The sequence below is a fragment of the Camelus dromedarius genome, chromosome 2 (assembly GCF_036321535.1).
Source record: "Camelus dromedarius isolate mCamDro1 chromosome 2, mCamDro1.pat, whole genome shotgun sequence".
Lineage (NCBI taxonomy): Eukaryota > Metazoa > Chordata > Mammalia > Artiodactyla > Camelidae > Camelus > Camelus dromedarius.
The window spans coordinates 122,230,649-122,248,294 of record NC_087437.1 but is presented as its reverse complement, the minus strand read 5'-3'; the positions used below and the strand labels follow the sequence as shown (position 1 = coordinate 122,248,294).

Sequence of the window (17,646 nt, the reverse complement as noted above, 5' to 3'; positions counted from 1 at the left end):
CTCCCACCCCCAGCCTGTGACAAAGCATGTCCTGGGCGGCCAGAGTCCTCCTGACCCCTGCCCCTGACCAGCACAGCCCTCCTCCATGGTGACCGCATCTGCTTTCCGGTGGACGTCTGGCGCAAGTACACACTTCCCACAGGGAGGCTCGGTTCCCCTGTGAGCTGCTGCTGGGGTCTGGAAGCTGGCCCACACCCTGGGGGGACCCCACCTACTCGCTCACCAGAGTCTGAAGTCCCTTCCAAAGGGATAGGCGTTCCTGCCTTCCTGGGGCCGGAGGCTGAACATGAGGGGCTGGCATCACAGAGAGGGATGTCCTTTCCTCTGAAGAGGGGGCCCTGTGCAGGGTCCAGCAGGCAGAACTCTGGACACGTGGAGGGAGGGGCCCCTGCCACCCCCACCCTGAGCTCTGACGGTCACAGGCGCCAGCGCTGCTGTCTGAGGCTGGGGCTGCTGGACTCTTCTCTCTCTTGCTGGCACTTTGTACGGTTCTTTGGGGGGATGGAGGGGGTGCAGAGGAAGAGAAGGCACTTGGTGTGAGGCCCTCCCCTCCAGCTGTAGGCTGTTCAGGCAGATGACAGGAGGGGCAGAAGTGCCACAAAATGAGTTGGTCACCCCAGAGGGAGGTGACTAAGGTGTCAGTGTGGTCTGGGCTGAATCGCCCCCCTCCCCAAATTTGCATGCTGAAGCCCTAGCCCCCAGGACCTCAGAATGTGGCCTTATTTGGAAACAATCACTGCAGTTGTAATTAGTTTAGCTGAGGCCGTCCTGGAGCAGAATGGGCCCTAACCCAGCATGACTGTGTCCTTGTCACAGGGGGGAGCAGGGGCACGGACACGCCCGGGGAGAACACCGAGAGAGTGTCCCAGTGACGCTGCAAGTCCAGGGACTACAGGAGAGCCTGGAACAGACCCCTCCCTGGAGTCTTCTCAGGGGTGCGGCCCTGCGAGCACCTGGCCTCGGCCTTCTGGCCTCCAGACTTGTTTCAGGCCCCAGGTCGTGGTGCTTTGTTAGGCCAGCCCCAGCAGACGATACACAGCCAGGGGTTTAATAGGACACTTGACAGAGAGTGAGCTTAAAAGAGTCCCTGAAGTGGCCACAAACCAAGACTCTGTGTCTCATTTCTCATCCATCTCTCTCTGCTTCTCTGTCCTGCTCATGTGTGCATGTGTCCCCTTCGTGTCCATCACTTATCCATTCATCACGTCACCTATTTATCTCTCAGTCACCTATCTATCACCCATCCTCACTCTCCCGTCTCTCTCTCTCTCTCTGTCCACAAAATTTCCTCATGCAAACCACCCACATCCCTAAAGTGCTCTGGCGCTGGTTTGGGGACAGACAGAGACTCCACTAACCAAGTACATTGTTTTCAGCTCAAAGCCAACTGGACAAAGGTGGAGTCCAGAGTTGATACTGTCCAGTTTGTACCCTTGAGGGTGTGGTGGCCAGTGCCTGGAGGCAGCACCTGCCTGGAAGGACAGGAGGCCAGGCTTGGCACATCTGGGTGCACAAAGCAACTGGGGGGTCCCGGGGGTATGATCAGTCCTGGGGATTAATTGCATGGCCTCAGCAACCCCTTGGCACAGACACTTGGAAGCCGGGGAGCAAGAGGGGTTTCAAAGCCTTTATTGGACTGGGGTGTGTGCACACAGGGGCATGCAGGGTCTGCTGTCACAGCTGAGTCTGATGGCGGAAGGTAACCCCCAGAGGTGAAGTGGAGACCTGGGAGCAGGGCTAGGAGGGCTGGAGGGGCCAGCAGAGAGCCTCTGGAGGGCGCCAGAGGGGAGGTCGAGTCTGGTAATGAGGCTTGGCTGAGGGAGATGGGGCCCCCCAGTGAACCCCAGGAAGCCTCTGGGGTCCTGGGAGGGCGTGGGGAGTGGGCAAGGGGTGGATGCAGAGAAGGGATATGGGCTGGGCGGCGCCCAGGGTGCCAGGAGCCCGAGTGGGGGGTGCGGGGTCCTCTGTTTCTGATTTTACACCCACATGTGAGGAGACAGTCCTCCCCGCGCTGGACCTCTCAGTGGGGTCTGAGTAGCACCACGGACAGGAGGACAGCGCCCGCGGGACTGGGGGCGGGGGGCGGACGTGCGGGGGAGGGCAGGGCGGGGCGCGGGGGGTGGGGTGGGGCTAGCAGATCCAGCGGATGAACCTGTCGAAGAAGCCAGGCTGGGCCAAGCTGTCGTAGTCCTTCTCGCGGAAGACGGCAGCCGCGTCGCCCAGGCTGATCTTGGACAGCACGTCGGCGTCCACGTCGCTGCCCACGGCCACCACGGTGGGCACCACGTTCTGCTTGCGCATGGAGTGCACTGCCTCCTCCAGGCTGTCGTTGCCCGTGACGCCATCCGTGAGGAACACGAAGGAGAGCTCGGCGTGGCGGCGCGCCCCCGCCTGCGCGCCCAGCACCACCTGGTTGATGGCGTGCACGATGCCCGCGCCCACGTGCGAGAAGGAGTTGAGGTAGCGCGCGCTCGCCAGCGCCTCCTGGATGACCGTCAGGTTGGAGGTCAGCGGGAAGGCCACCTGCTGCTCGCGTGGGCCCCCAAACTGCAGCAGCGCCACACGCGCGTTGAGTGGGTCATCGTCCCTGCGTGCCAGTGTCAGCCGCCGGGACACCTCCTCCACGAAGCGCCGCGCCTTGTGGAAGTTCTGCTCGCCTAGCCGCTCCGAGCCGTCCAGCAGGAAGACGATGTCCACGGGCCGCTGTGTGCACTGGGCCACGTACAGCTCTGCGGGCGAGACGGGGTGGTGCGCAGGCGATCCAGGTGAGGCCCGGGTGCCAGGCCAGCACCCAGCTCTTTATGCGCCCCGCCCACAGGAGCCACTCAGACTGCTGGGGCTTCACCCAAGGTCACCCGTGGTTGGGAGCCTTCCACCCCCCCAGCACCCAGGACAGGGGTCCAGGGTCCCATCCGGTCTCCCTGGGACAGACACGTCTCTCCTGGTTGTGCTCCCACGGGAAAATGTCCCCAAAACGGAGGCTGAGGGGCCCCCTTCCACCCTCCCAGCACCATCTCTGACCAGTGGCCTCCTCCAGACCCTCGTGGGCAGGCTGGAAGGGGTCAGTAAAGCCCCTTCTTTTGGCCCAAGAACTGGATAAGCCCAAAAGGGCCACGGTCTGTGGGAAGTACGGGTGGGAAAGAGAAAGGCTGTCATCACATCTGTGATTGTGTAGAAGGACCTCATGAGGACCCCCAGATGCACGGGCCCACCTCTGGCCATGAGCCCCCTCGCTTCCTGCTTCCCAAAGCTGCCTGGTGCTGACCGGGCCACATCTCTCCTGGCCCTGGGAGCATCAGAAAGAAAATGGGCATGTCCTCTCTGACTGAAAAAGGCTTTAGTGGGCAGTGCCCCCTGGTGCAGCCCAGGTTACCTGAGGAGACCCTTGTCCCCATTTGGACAGTCACCAGCCCTGGAAAGGCTGGACAGCATGGGGACAAGGCTGCAGTCAGTGCTGAGGCCCGACCTCTGGGGGACATGGGCACCACTGCACTGCCTGAACCCACTCCACATGTGGGACCACAGGCTGGGTCTCCATCCAAACACCAAGAGCATGCAGCCAAGCCCCTCCCCCGGGACACAGCCGAGATCCCAATTCTAACCGCCAGTGCGGCTGGGTAGGAAGGGGGCTGGTCCTCCTGCGTGGGGCCAGCTCCTAAGCCCCTTGGGCACCTCTCCTGACCAGGCGGGAGAGGTCTTGGTCACAGCCCAGGTGTGCTGACCCGGGGCCGGGAGCTCAGGGATCCCATCAGAAAGAGGTGACCCGTGGCACCAACCACAAAGGTCTCAGGATCCTGCCTGGGCCCCGCAGGCGCCAGGGCCCCCCTGCATGGCAACCCCTGGGTCCAGGCGAGCAAGCAGCAGTTCACCCCAGCAAGTCGCCGACCGCAGCACACAGTCACACTCCTTGTTTTTCAGCTTTTATAGAAAGTTTGAGATGAGCTCCCAGCACACGAAGGACACTTCTGGGTGCGTCTTCTCAGTGCTGGGCTACCGGCGGAGGAGTGAGTTCCTCGCGGGCGGGTTTTTAAGGAGATTATTAATGGTGCAGCTTATTTTGGTGGCAGAGCGAATGAGGAGCAGCTTCTGATTAAAACCCACACAGCCGGGGCGTTCTCTCGTGTCCCTGGACCTCTAAGTCCGGGCAAGCAGAGACAGGTGTGCAGGGGTCGCTGGTCTGGGGGGAGCCTTCCTCGATGGATCAGCCAGCAGGGCTACAGAAACGCGTATGTAGTGACCTCGGGCTCAGAGGACTCGGGGTTCTTTATGAGGCTCTGCTCTCACGTCTTTCTTTTTGGCTCAGTAATGGCCCTAAAAGATGCGCACGTCCTGATCCTGGAGCCTGTGGCTAGGACCTTATATGGCAGAAAGGACTTTGAAGATGGGATTAAATTACAGACCATGAGATGGGGAGACTGTCCTGGACTATCTGGCCCTGAATGCCACCACAAGTGTCCCTATAAAAGGGAGGCAGAGAGGCTGGGCTTTGGAAGGGGAGAGGCCATGTGGCCACGGAGGCAGACATAGGAGCTGGAGGCCCGAGGGGCGCGGCCCTAGGACACCTTGGTTTTGGACTTCTGGCCTCCATACTGAGAGAACAGGTTCCTATTAGCTTAAGCACCCAGTACAATGGAGGCAGCCCCCGGAGCTAGTGTAGCCGGGTAGGGGCTGTGCCCGTGGCTTCAGCAGAGTGCCAGCGCGGTCTCAGGGTCCCCCACAATGTCCCTGTGCACCAGCTTAAAGGTGTCAATGAACAGATCCATCCAGTCCTGCCGCTCGCCTCCTGTGGCGAACTTGGCCCTCTCCGCGGTGTAGACCAGCACGGCCACCAGCCTGGAGTAGGCGGCTGGGTCCTGCGTGAGCTCCGTGGCGTTTAGCAACTGTTGGATCAGGGGGATGGTCCTGGGGAAGGAGGCATCCGGGCCCTCTTCCGTGCGGAGGAAGGTGACCGGGGGCTCGCCACCAGGCCGTGGTCCATCTGCAGGGATTCCAGAGAAGGCTTTAAGGGACTTGGTCAGCGTGAGTGGGTCTCCGGCCACCTCTCTCCTCGGAGACGAGGAAGGACCAAAGCCAGGAACGTGGACTAGGCTCAGTGAGGGGGTTGGACGAGGGGCCGGGAGGCTGTAGCTCCCCTGCTGTCGGCTTGGGTGCCAGAGCTGAATAACCAGGGTGTTGAGCCAGCAGCACAGCACGGACTCGGAGGGACAGAAGCTGGAGAACCGCAGGGCTCTCGGCACAAACAGCTGAGCTGAGACAGACTGGGCTCGGGCAGTGGCTGCCTGCTCAAGGCGCTGCCCTGGGGCCACCCCGGGCCCCTTAACTTGCTCAGCGTTGCCAGGATAATTTCCTGCTCGTCCCAGCCTAGACCTGGTGACAGGCAGGGGCCCCTCTCAGAGCAGTTACCTTGGCCGCTCCTGGTGATGAGTCCTTCTCTGCCCTTCAGACGTACCTCTCCCCGCCCAGGGCCATCTCCCTGGGACCAGGGAGCAGACACTCACTCTCTCCCCGTCCCGTCCCTGGGGAGGTCAGGGCCCAACCTCTGGCGCCTTGCTCAGTGCACCACTGCCTCCTGCCCTCAGGGTACCTCTGGGCACGTCCAGTTAGCCCACCCAGGTGGCCTGGTCACGTGGCCCCCACCCCGCCCTTGTGCCTCCCCTCCAGGGCGCCCGCCTTCCAAGAGCCTCCTGCCCGGGTCTGGGGACGCCAGGCTCAGCTTCCCGCATCTCCCGCCTCCTGCAGCAGCTGTCACGGAAGAAACCTGCCTTTGCTGCCTCTGACTGGGGTCCGGCTTTGTTTCTCTTTCATGGCCTCATGGTTCTGTCCCAGGGGAGCTGCCCTTGGCCTGGTCTAAGCTCAGATGTGGCTGGGCGTCTGGGTGGATGGGGCCGTTTGGCCCAGAAGGGCAGGGCTGTGCCAGAGCTGGTGGCATCCATCAGGCACCCCGTTTGCTCAGCCTTCTGCGTGCCGGAGTCACTCGTGTCAAGAAGGTCATTTGTAAAAGTATATTCTATAGTTCTGTCTGCTTTCTTCCCCTCTGGTCACAACGTCTAATTTACTTGGAAATTTCTAACTGCTTTAAAGGAGAATGAGCTTGTGAGTTTAGTGGAGATGGTAGTTAGGAAAAAAAAGGTAGGGGTCTCCAAGGGGCTGGTCCCTTGCATTGTTGGGTCCTGGAGGCTCAGGGGAAGCAAGATCACTGTGCTGTGGGCTGGTGCTACTCCAACACTGAAACCAAAGACATCACAAGAAAGGCCACTGCAGCCCAAGCTCTCTCATGAACACAGATGCAAAAACCCTTAACAAAACACTAGCAAAACAATATACCATAACATTTATACACCACCGCCAAGTGGGCTCTATCCCAGGTCTGTAAGGCTGGTTCAACACTCAAAAATCAATGACCGTCGTCCACCACACCAACAAGCTGAAGAAGAAAGCCCACTGACCATACCAACAGGTGCAACAAACAGCAACTCAGAAGCCCACACTCGATCATGAGAAAGCCTCTCGTGACGAGGAGTGGGGGGCCGCCCTCAAGCTGATAAGGAACATCCACAGAGACCTCAGCTGACTTTGTTCTCGTGACAAACAAAGCTTTCCCACCAAACTCACCGCTGGGCCCTGGCACCAGGGGCTGGAGTCAGGTTTCTGCCGCCCAGGGACCAAGCTGACTGCAGGACCCCCCCCCCGGGGGGGGACCCCGGGCGCCCTTAGCGTTGGGGCACAGCCCATAGGTTGGCCGGGCCTCTGTGCGGACACCAGCCCCTTTGGCCCAGGCAGAGGCTGGGGTTGGTGCTCCTGGGCCAGCCTCTGGGGCTTCGGGTGCTTCTGGGCGCCTCACACAGCTATCTCCAGCTGGCTCGGCACCGCGGGCCCAGGTCGTCTCTGGGACGACCCCACAGCTCGCCGACGGCCATGGCACGATCGCTGGTGTAACCCTGGTGAGCATTTCCTTGGAAGTTCTCTGTCAGAGTATGTGTGGGGGCCCCGGTCCCCAACTCAGCACAGCCCCTCCTCTTGGGCCCCCTTGGCACCTTTGAATCTGCCCAGGGGCCCACCTGACGCCTGGGAGGAGCCTGCCCAGGCCCAGGAAGCGTGACCTCATGGCAGACGTGGATGTGGACGCAGGACCCGCGGTTCCCGCCATGCTGGACCTGCCAGCACAGCCCAGCCCCACCCTGGCCGTGGTGGCCCGCCCCCAGCTGGCTCTGGGGGTCCCACCCTGGCGCTCTGACAGGCCCCGCACCCAGGGCTCAGGGGGACAGTCCATGCTGGCTCCAGGCCCACAGCTGGTGAGGGCAGGGCTTGTCGTGGGGCTCGGCTCCTGGCGCCTAGGGCAACCCCCGTGGGCTCCAAGGCCCAGTCACTGCAGCAGAGCTGCGGAGGGAGGAGTGCGATGCCCAGCGGAGGTGGGCGACACCATCCTGCCCCTTCCCCATCCCCACGGGACACTTTGGGGATAGTCTCCAACATCCCCAGCCCCGAGCCTCCCACACCAGTGCAACCATGTCATTGGTCAGGAAGGGTGTGGAGGGAGGGGCTGAAGCCCCCTAAAGGTGTCTGCTTCCAGAGGGAAGATCAGACCACAGCCACTACGGCTGTCAGTTCAGAGGCCAGCATGCAGCCACAGTGGCTGGTGATGCATTTGCCTCTGGGAGGGTTTAACACCAGCCATTTTGTTTACTGGATCCAGTACTTTGGCCTGCGGGAACCGGAAGTCCCCTGGGGTGTCGGTCCCTCTGGGCACCTCAGCCGTGGAGGCTGTGAATCTGTGTTTGAGACCAGGGCCCGGAGAGCCCGGCGCAGTGATGGACCCCCTCTCCGCATGTACCAGGTGAGTAGGGCGACCTAGGGGCTCTAGGTACCAACTGCACCCTCCAGCATTCTCCTCCGAGTGCTGGGGTCCTGGAGGCCCGGGAACCCGCAGGTCTGGAATCAGATTTCTCATGGCAGACCCAGACCCACAGGGGCACTTCCTGGGGTCCATGCACGGCCCTTCCCCCCAGCCCTGGGCTGCAGGCTCACGTGGGGGCGGGGCTCAGCGACGCCCTTCATTACCTGTTTGGCAGGGAAGGTCCGGGCACACGATCTGGGGGTCTAGGAGAGAGGAGAAGAGTCGGGGGTCGTGGCGGGCTCCCTCAGTGGCCCCCGGCCCCTTCCCTGGCCACGTCCCCCGCCTCCTTGGGCCGGGCCGCATGCTCACCCGGGCACAGGACGTCCTCCATGTCGTCGATGAACTTCTCGGCCACCAGGTCGGAGAAGAGCGTCATGTTGCGCACCTGCTGCGGGTTGTCGCAGGCGATGGAGTACAGGTTCTCGCTCTCATGCTTCTCGTGGAACATGTCCCCGATGCCGATGGCCGTCACCGTGACGTCGTGGTTGCACAGGGCCCGCAGGTTGAGGTCGTCGTCCCGGGGGTCATGGCGGCCATCCGTGAGGACCACCGCGAACACGCGGGTCTTCTGACGCCGGCTCTCCTTGATGAGCTGGTTGTAGGCGAACTTGAGGGCCGAGGGCGTCCAGGTGCCGCCGGCAATCCACTCGAGGTTCTTGACGGCCTCCTTGAAGCTGGACAGTGAGTCGATGCGCTCATCGTCCAGCTGGATGGCCTCGAAGGTGCCCTCGTGGCTGTACTGCACGACGCCTACGCGGGTCCCTGGGGGTTGGCAGGCATGAGAGGCGGGCCCTTGGTAGAGCTGAGACCCCCTCGGAGACCCCTCCCTTGAATTTGTTTGTCCACACTCTCTGGTGACCGGTCCCTCTGCTCAAGAGTGAGGCCTGGAGCATCCCTGCCCCGCCGGACAACCCCCGTCCCCGCCCCCTGCCAACCGCCGTGCAGCTGACCCGTCTCTGACTTGGGATCCTTGGCGATGGCCCCCAGCCTGTTGACCACGTTGATGACGAAGTTCTTCTCCAGGGTGAAGTTGGTGTAGCCGATGCTCTCGGAGCTGTCGATGACGAACACCACGTCCAGGGCACCGCAGCGCTTCTCACAGTCTGCGGGGGTGGGGGGAAGGGTGAGGGGCGGGGTGAGCAGGGGGCGGGGTGAGCGGGAGGGACTCGGTGAGTGGGGTGAGTGTGTGTGTCCGTGGACAGGGCGAGTGGGGGGCGGGGTGAGCGGGGTGAGGGGTGATAGCACTGACCCCCGGCACCGGGAGGCACCCCTGGACGCTAGGGGCGTGCAGCCAGGTGCACCATGGGAAACAGTGGCCATGAGCGGGAGGACAGGCCTCGGACGATGACCCTGAACCCTGGACAAGAGCCCGCAAGGACACAAGTGCCCAGCCCATCCATGGTGGCCCAGCTCCCCCACCGCGTGGGGGCCGCAACTCACCACAGCATCCGCAAGTCTCCCTCACGTAGGTCATAACGTCGCACTCCTGCAACACAGCCAAGTGAGTCCCGGCCCAGCTGGGAGGCGCTACTGCAGGAAGTCTGTGGCCCCGCTGACCTCATGCTCTGACCCCGCCCCGCTGACCTGCCCTCTAATCTGCCCCTCTGCCTTTTCTTTCAAGTTTTAGGAGGGAGGAGGACACTGATTCCATCACCCGCTGACACCTACCGTGAGGCCAGGGTCTCCCGGGGGGCCGGGCTCTCCCTGGAGGAGGAAGGGTGGCAGTGAGTGAGAGGTAACACTTGTCATGGCCGAGGCCAGAAGGGCCCGACTTATTCTCATGCGGGCCCTTCAAGCCCCCGCACACTGACCCCATGGGTCAGAGTGCCTGTTGGCCTGGCTGGCCCAGGGGCTGTGGCCTGAGGGCCGACGGGACACGCAACTGACCTACCTCGGGTCCTGGGGCTCCTCTCTGCCCCCGAGGGCCTGGCTCACCAGGGGGACCAGGATCTGCCTGAGAAGGAAAAGGGCAGGTGGGCTCCAGCAACACTCTGGGAGGTCCCCACACTTGGCCCTGCCCTGGGCTGCGGGTTGATTGGCCAGGAGGTACTTACAGGCTCACCCTTCTGGCCCTTCCTCCCAGGTTGTCCTTTGGAGCCAAAGTCACCTCTGCCGCCCTGCGACAGAGGACGCCAGCGTTAACAGTGTGGAGAGCTCAGCATTGCTCCCACCCGACCCCCAGACCTCCGGTGATCTGCTTGGGAGGGACACGCTTTTTTCAGGAGAACCCTAGCCTGGAAGTGCGGGTCAGTTACATGCAACTGCACGTGGCGTTTCAGGCAGGCCCAGGTTTTCAGTCTGAAAGAGACTAGAGCATGGCTGGCTCCCACTAGCGACTCAGATGAGCAGACCACCCCATGGTACGTACCTCGGGGCCGCGGGGTCCAGGCTCGCCTTTGTCTCCCTGGGAAGCAAGCACAGGGGGTCACTGAACACGGGACCTAGGGCTGAGCAGCCGGGGGCATCCCGCCCAGCTCTCTGCAGCCCCTCCCTTCCCTCTCGGGTGGGCTTGGTCATCAAAATCTGTACAAAGCCATGCAGGTGCCGGAGGAAGCCTGAAATGACTCCTGGGGGTCCTGCCTCTGCTCCTGACAGCACCCCGAGCCCTCCCCAGCCTTGCCTCGGGCCCCAGGTGGGAGGCTCTGGGGGGCACTAGCAGGAACCTTCTAGTCAGGGCCCTCCCGACAATGTCCGCCCCCTCCCTCGTGTCCCTCTTGCCTGCCAGGACTTACAGGTGCTCCTCGGGGTCCAGGGTAGCTGAATCCAGGCCTGCCGGGGTCTCCCTGGAGGACAAGGGAGGCCAGTCAGGGCAGATCCAGTGGGAAAGGTGGAGGATGAGCTGTCAGCTTGGACTGGGTGGGAGAGGGGCCGCATGTGCAGGGCCAGGTCTTGGGAGGACCTGCCATCCCTGAGCGTGAGAACACGGGGCTGGGGTGCTGCTTGGCCCCCTGATATCCTCCCACAGCAAGGGGGCTGGGCCTGGCGTGCTCCCAGAAGCTTGGTGGGGGCTCAGGCATCCCCAGGCTCATCCTGCCTGGTGGGGAGAGGGCATACCTTAGGGCCAGGCTGTCCTGAATCTCCGCGGGGACCAGCGTCACCAGGGTCTCCCCGAGATCCCTGAAAGCAAAGAGGAAGCAGGGAGTTGGCACAGATGGGAACTGACCACGTCCAGCTCTAACCCCCAGACAACACTGCTGCCCTGTGGGTCTGTCCTCTCCACCTGCCCTGTCCCAGGCCCCACACCACCTCTCCCTCGCGTGCTCCACCTGGTAAAGTTGGACCCCTCAAGGCAGGATGAGGGTGTGAGGTGCATGGGGGCCCTTGGCCTCCTGTCCCACTGCCCAAGTTTACCATGAAGACAGTATCCTGCCTGAGGGCATGAGGACCCAAGTGGACTGTAGGGTAGGGGAGGGGGACAATAAGGTCGAAGGGCAGTGAGGGGCTTGAGCCCCAGAGTCATGGGCCCTCCCTGGCGTCCTGCTACTGACCTGCTTCCCAGGCTCCCCGAGAGCCCCCTGGGGGCCTCTGGGTCCAGGTAAGCCTCGGTCTCCCTGGAAAGAAAGGGAATGAGGATGCTTCAATCACCATCAACACTGGCAAGGGCAGGACCCTGTTGCTCTCCAGGAGATCCCCAGCCCTGACCACAGCGGCCCCGGGAAGGGTCTGCAAGGGTACGGGCAGGAGAGGGGCAGATGGGGTCCTAGGTGCGGCCCCTCCAGCCAGGGAGCTGGGTGCCACCCTAGGAAGGCACATAGTCTTTCTGACAGCCCACCCATTGCCCCACTTACCTTGGCCCCTTTGTTGCCAACCTCTCCAGCCAGGCCCCGGGGCCCCTCAGGGCCAGGGTCCCCCTGTGAGAAGAGAGGCCAGATTAGTCTGGGGCACATGTGGGGGAAGTGAGGACAGGGGACCATTTAACTCCCTGGGGAGGAAGCAGCCTTGCCCACCCAGCCTCATGCAGCATAGGCAGGGGCCACCATTTGTCTCCCGGAGGAGGAGGCCCCTCCTTGGGGCCCTTCACCCACGTCTCACAGGGAACTGGCTGCCCTCAGATTTCACCACAGAGACCAGGACCTGCATCAGCTACAGAGGCGCGTGTGTGTGGTGGGATGCTGTGGGGTGAAGCAGTGCACAGACTGCACAGCTGTGCATGGATGCGTGGAACTGGCCCTGCCCAGGCCCCTCAGCCAGGAGTGCCAGTGAGGGCCAACCTGTCTGCCTCCTGCTCTCCCAGACCCTGCAGGGTGTGCACCCCAACAGTCAGACTCCAGGGGTCGCCTTTGTTCTCCTAGGTGGACCTTGGAGGGGGTTTTGGTCATCCCTTGTCATAGCGCCCTGCTGGCACCAAGATGAGACCCCTGTGTAGACGCGGACATGGCCGATAATGTGGACACTCACCTTCTCACCCTTGGGGCCGTTGCTGCCTGGGCCACCCTTGGTTCCGGGGTCTCCCCTGCGCCCCTGCAGAGAACAGGCATGTGGGGGAGGGCCCTGATGGTGGGGACCACACAGGAACCCCACACTCTATTCTCCCCACAAGCACTTTGGTTTTGGGGTCTGGGTTCCCTCCAGAAGGCTTCAGCATAGACACTGTCCTCTGCTGGGCGGCTTGGCCCAGCCAAGGATTCAGGAACTGACGAGGGCTGGTCAGCTTGCCCAGGAGTTTAGGTGACAAGATTAGGACCTAGCTTGGACCAGCTGTCCCTGAAGTCACTCAGTTTCCTTCTGGGTTAGGCCAGGCCTCGGGATGTGTCCCCTTGGAGGACCAGCCCCGGGGCTGGGCCCCACCCATCCCGCGACAGGATACTAGGGGAGGGCTGGGTAGGGCCCCTGTGCGGGACCACAGGGCTTGGGTCTAGGTTTGGCCCTTGGCAGTGTCCTGCCAGGGGGGCAAGGTGGGAACACAGGGCCACTTCCCTGGCAATGAGTGTCCGGCAGGGGCGTGGCTAGGTGGCCCTTCCTGGCGTCTGCTGTGAGGGGACAGGGAGGCACACTGGAGGAGCCCGAGGACACTGGGTTTGTAGGGGCCTGAGCAGGGTGTGTGCTGAGGGAACCCGCAGGAGGGTGAGGCAGGCGGGCTGGGCCTGGAGGGAGCTGCCCGCCTGGCCACTGTAGCCAAGCTCTGGACCCAGGGCCTGTGGGCGAATGTGAACTCACGGGTTCGCCTTTGGGTCCTCGGGGCCCAGGCCCACCCTTGGCTCCTTTCACGCCGGGACTCCCCGGGGATCCGTTGTTGCCTTGATAGCCCTGCAGAGAGGAGACAGCTTGGCCATGGTGGCACAACCTGGCCGCGTGCGGGCGGCTTGTGGGAAGCGCCTGCTGAGGGGCCCTGAGAGCCCAGCCTGCTGCAGACTTGTGCCCCCGCCTCAGGTGAGACCATGTTTGCCTCGGGGTGTAGTCTGCCCAGGCATCTGGCAGTGGGGATGGAGAGGCTGGCCTTCCTGCCCTCCCCTGCCTCAGGCACCACTGGTGATGGCTGGGGTGCGAAAGCGGGGACCCGCCAGGAACACTTGCCTTGCTTCCTTTTGCCCCGCTTTCCCCTGGGGGCCCTCTGCGTCCTGGGCGGCCGGCGTCCCCCTGGAAGGGTTTGGAGAAATCAGATTCATGTCCCTCTGATCCTGGCAGCAGGGCAGGACCCGGCGGTGCTAGGGGCACGTGCCTCCTGTCCCATGTCCGTGGAGCCTGCCCCGTGTTGGGGCACCCACAGCCCCCGCCTGATTTGCTGGGTGTCTTGGCCAGGTTCCCCCCTCCCCAGAGGCCTGGAGCTGCAGGCAGGGGAGGCCCTAGTCTGCTCTGGCCAGCACACTGCCTTGGCCAGGCCACCTACCTTGGCGCCTTGGTCTCCTCGCTCCCCAGGGCTGCCTGCTTCTCCCACGTAACCATCGGGGCCCTGCAAGTAGAGGGCGGGTTGTGCTGGGGTTGCTACCCAGAGCAGCCCTTGCGTTCTCCCTGTGAACCCAGAGCCAGCTGACGAGGGGGAGGGTGACCAGCACCCTGTCGTTTGACTGGCTACTGGGACACCCCTAGGCCTTGGTGGGACCACCAACAAGCTGCCCACATCGGAGGCCCTCAGGACTTGGAGCAGCCACCCTTGACCTGACCCAGGAGCGCCCAAGGTCATCTGGTCAGGTTGTGACCCCAACCAGGGCCAAGGGCTCAAGCAAAGTTGCCACGCTGTGCTCACCCGGTCCCCGGGGTCTCCCTTGCAGCCAGGAGGTCCGATGCGCCCCAACTTGCCCTGAAGGGGAAGAGGGGGCAGAAGATTTGTCAGTGGGGGCATTCGGGGGGAAGGGGAATGGGCAACTGCCGTGGGGCGTGCACATCAGTGGCTTGACTGTCAGGGGGCACCTGTGCGGGGCCTGCAGTCTGCAGTGTGACGTGTGAGTGCATGTGAGCCTGTGTGTGAGTGTGAACTGCCACTCAGGCCGAGGCGGGGTCTGCGGGCCAGGCTGGGATACTCCTGAAGGCTGGGCCTTGCTTGTCAGGAGCAGGTGTCCCCTTGTGCTTCTGCAATGTTCCTGTTTGCCGTGTCCACCGGCGAGGTACAACCTGGGGCCGCCCAAGCCACGGACTGTGGGCGTGGACGGTGGGGCCCAGAGGTCCAGGCTCCAGAAGGACTGAGTCTCGAGGGGGTCGTGCTGGTTCCTATGACTTGGAAATGCCGGCAGGCACTCCCGCCCCACCCAGGGACGGAGCCCCACACCCCCTACCTTCTGTCCATCGGTCCCGTTCTTGCCGGCCAGGCCAGGGGCGCCCTGGGGGAGAGGGAAGGAGGGACTCTGTTACCCCTGGCAGTCCTTCCCTCCCTGCGGGAAGGGGGGCCCACCCACCCAGTCCACCTGTCTGCTCACCTTCCGCCCGTCGGCGCCAAACTCGCCCTGCGCAGGAGGAAATGGGCTGGTTAGCTCCAGTCTCCAGCAGCACAGACGCCGCTGCCTCAGGGGCCCAAGTCTGCCCTCGGACCAAAGACGAGGCCAGAGGGGCCCCAGAAGGCCACTGCCTGCACAATGCTGGGTCTCGTGCCCCAGCAGGGGCCCCACGCCCGCAGAGGGAAAGGACCATAGCTGAGGGGTGGGGCCAAGGCTGGAGCTCGGCCGGGAGGTCTGGCCGCTCAGAGTGGAATCTCACCTTCTCTCCTTTGAAACCAGGAACACCCTGAGGTCGGAAGGAAAGAAAAGCAGGGTTAGCAGGGGCATGTGTGTGCACTGGGACCCAGCAGGCCCAGGAGAAGAAGGTCACCAGGCTCGGGTGGAGACGGGCCACCAGGGCTCAGGCTGGACGCTTGGTTTGGGGACGACGTTGGAAAAACAGAAGCTCTTCACTCCCTTGGGTCAGGGGCGGGGGTGGTGGGCTGTGCTGGACACATCCTGCCCCCATTGGCCCTTGGCTTGTCCCTGTGTCCCCCCAGGGCAGGGTGAGCAGCAACTTGCCTTGGGTCCGGGAAATCCAATGGGGCCTTCGATGCCTGGGTCTCCCTGTGGAAGAACAAAGGGCCATGAACATAATCCCAGCCTTGGGGAGCTGGGGCCAGCAGGGCGGGGTGGAGAGTACACTCACCTGTCGTCCCTTCTGTCCAGGCTCTCCGGGCTCCCCCATGTTGCCCTTGGCACCCTAAAAGTAGATGACAGAAAAAGGAGTAAACCGAGGCAGGGAGGGGCAGGGTGGGCCACCAGGGACCCCGTCACAAGCTCCTGGGAGGTGGAAGAGGGGCAGTCTAGGGGTCAGCATGGACCCACCCAGGGGACGATGACAGTGCCACGTAGGGACATCCCAGAGTTGGGTCACCTGACCCTGAGAATCCTGGCCTCCATCAGAACAGGGCCCATTTTTACCGGCTTTCCTGAGCCCTGACTGACGGGTCTCTGAGCCGCCTGCATGATGGGGCGGGAGCAGCCTGGGGCTGGGGTGGGGGCGCCCAGACCAGCCTGCAGGGCTCCGATTCTGCACCGGCCTGGCGCACGCCCACACCTTGTGCTGCTACATCGGTTCCTCTAGGTCTGGCGGGGACAGCTGTCACCTACCTGGGACAGGCTGGGGCTTTAGGAAGCCACCAGGGTCCTCAGAATCAAAGGTTTGACTGCATAACGTAGGACTTTATTAAGTCAACGGATCTACTTGTTAATAGGCTTCCAATTTCAGCACAAAGAGTGCAGCAGGAGAGGCAGTCAGACCAGGGCAAACTCAGGAGCAGAGGGTCGGGGGAGCCAGGAAGAGGGGGCGGACAGACACGGGAAGCAGGGGTGGGCAGAGGCTTCTGCACGGCTGTGCCCCGAATGGGCTTCCTTCTGTGTCCCTGCCACCAGTATCACTGCCCCCCCACTAACCTCGGTGACCCCTGGGCCAGCTTCCAGTGACCTCCACCCACAGGGACTGGAGTCACAGCCCTGCCACGGGCGGCCAAAGCTGCCTCCGGGGGCAAACTCATCCCCGATACTGGCTGAGTGGTCCTGAGCCCCACGCTGGAGAGGCCAGGGAGGCAGTGGGAGTGTCTGGCCAGCAACCTGGCAGACGAGCGTCTAGACACTGCTCTCCCAAATTCAGAAAGAAGAAAACAGGAGCCACTTGGTAATAACTTTCTCGGGAGCAGTACTTCAGACTGCCTCATCTCCCCAGAGGCTTCTTTCCTCCCCTGCCTTTTTGACAACCTTTGACACGAACACTGGCATTTCTGATACTCTGGTAGTGATTTTGGAAGGATTTCCTTTTACATACCTCTGTTGATACAAAAATGCAGGGCCAGCCTGACCCCTTAAAACCTCCTCATTTAATAAATGACAGGGGGGCGGCTGGGACGAATTAGCACCGTGCTACTAGCAGGGATGTGTTTCGCATTTGTTCGGGTACTCGGCGTGCTTGCTTGCTTCACGGGAGCATTTTATCGGCAAGCCTTAATTTAAAAAAAGTGTTTCTACTTTCTCAAAGTACCATATAAAAGGAAGTCGATCAGAACTGAACGTTTGTTTCTCAGGGTGAGAAGTGGTGAGTCCACTTGGAGTGCAGTTGGCCCTAAATCTGGAGGTCAAGAGAGGTCGGGGCTTTCCTGCCGCGTAGACCCCACGAGTGGTCTGGGCATCTTACCTTCTGTCCGCGGTAGCCCTTGGGCCCGGGGGGCCCTGGGATCTCCAGACAGCTCACCTTGTAGCACTGAAACAGGAAGCAGGGGAGCGCATGAGGCCAGGAGGGCGGGAGGGAGTGCGGTAGCCTGCGGCCCACCAGACGCTGGGCCACCCTGAGCTTGGAGCTGCGTGCAGGAGCAGGCTTGGGAGGTGCCCAGGAGCCTCCTGTGCCCACCGAGGCGGGGGCAGGGCTCCACCTGAGGGCTCTAGTCAAGTTGGGGAGCCGAGGCCGAGGCCGGGTTGAGCCGAGACTGACAGTAGAAAGGATGAGATCACTGTGGCTTGTCCCCTTCGCGCTTGCGTGTTAAGCTGCTGTGTTTGAGCAGCTCTGCTTGGACAGGGCGTGCCCTGCAAGAGCCTGGCTGAGGGGAGCAGCCCTCCTGGGCTGTGAGCTGGCTTGGGGGCGCCCAGAGCTGCAGGCCCCATGCTGGGCGCTGGCTGGCCACCTGCGTTCCCCTCCTGGTCTGGCTCAGGGGGTCGGAGCCCATCAGCCCAGAGGGCGACCCTGCACCCCGACCCTCATCCGCTGGTGTGTGCTCGGTGGGCGACCCTAACGCCGACCTCCTGGGCTGAAGGGCCTGGTTTAGCCCGGAGCCTTCGTCCAGGCCTGGTCTCCGGCCCTGCGAGGAGCAGAGG

At 62.7% G+C, this 17,646-nt stretch overlaps 1 protein-coding gene across 2 annotated transcripts in view; it reads right to left on the bottom strand.

Annotated features, from left to right (window-relative positions):
* Window positions 1–1,613: 1,613 nt before the first annotated feature.
* Window positions 1,614–17,646, bottom strand: part of COL6A2 (collagen type VI alpha 2 chain) — a 28,552-nt gene continuing 12,519 nt past the window's right edge. The window contains exons 5-28 of one of the 2 annotated variants that reach the window (XM_031461067.2): window positions 16,973–17,038; window positions 15,452–15,505; window positions 15,325–15,369; window positions 15,023–15,049; window positions 14,746–14,772; window positions 14,605–14,649; window positions 14,079–14,132; window positions 13,722–13,784; window positions 13,409–13,471; window positions 13,052–13,141; window positions 12,293–12,355; window positions 11,683–11,745; window positions 11,383–11,445; window positions 10,949–11,011; window positions 10,627–10,677; window positions 10,263–10,298; window positions 9,949–10,011; window positions 9,786–9,848; window positions 9,563–9,598; window positions 9,335–9,380; window positions 8,845–8,997; window positions 8,204–8,656; window positions 8,059–8,097; window positions 1,614–2,729 (exon numbers count right to left, since the gene is read on the bottom strand). In XM_031461067.2, coding sequence (XP_031316927.1) covers window positions 2,131–2,729; window positions 8,059–8,097; window positions 8,204–8,656; window positions 8,845–8,997; window positions 9,335–9,380; window positions 9,563–9,598; window positions 9,786–9,848; window positions 9,949–10,011; window positions 10,263–10,298; window positions 10,627–10,677; window positions 10,949–11,011; window positions 11,383–11,445; window positions 11,683–11,745; window positions 12,293–12,355; window positions 13,052–13,141; window positions 13,409–13,471; window positions 13,722–13,784; window positions 14,079–14,132; window positions 14,605–14,649; window positions 14,746–14,772; window positions 15,023–15,049; window positions 15,325–15,369; window positions 15,452–15,505; window positions 16,973–17,038 — 2,325 coding nt within the window. In that variant the 3' untranslated portion in view covers window positions 1,614–2,130. Of the gene's footprint in view, window positions 2,730–3,907; window positions 4,979–8,058; window positions 8,098–8,203; window positions 8,657–8,844; window positions 8,998–9,334; window positions 9,381–9,562; window positions 9,599–9,785; window positions 9,849–9,948; window positions 10,012–10,262; window positions 10,299–10,626; window positions 10,678–10,948; window positions 11,012–11,382; window positions 11,446–11,682; window positions 11,746–12,292; window positions 12,356–13,051; window positions 13,142–13,408; window positions 13,472–13,721; window positions 13,785–14,078; window positions 14,133–14,604; window positions 14,650–14,745; window positions 14,773–15,022; window positions 15,050–15,324; window positions 15,370–15,451; window positions 15,506–16,972; window positions 17,039–17,646 lie in introns of those variants that run through there. The other variant, XM_064476770.1, reaches the window with a different exon arrangement.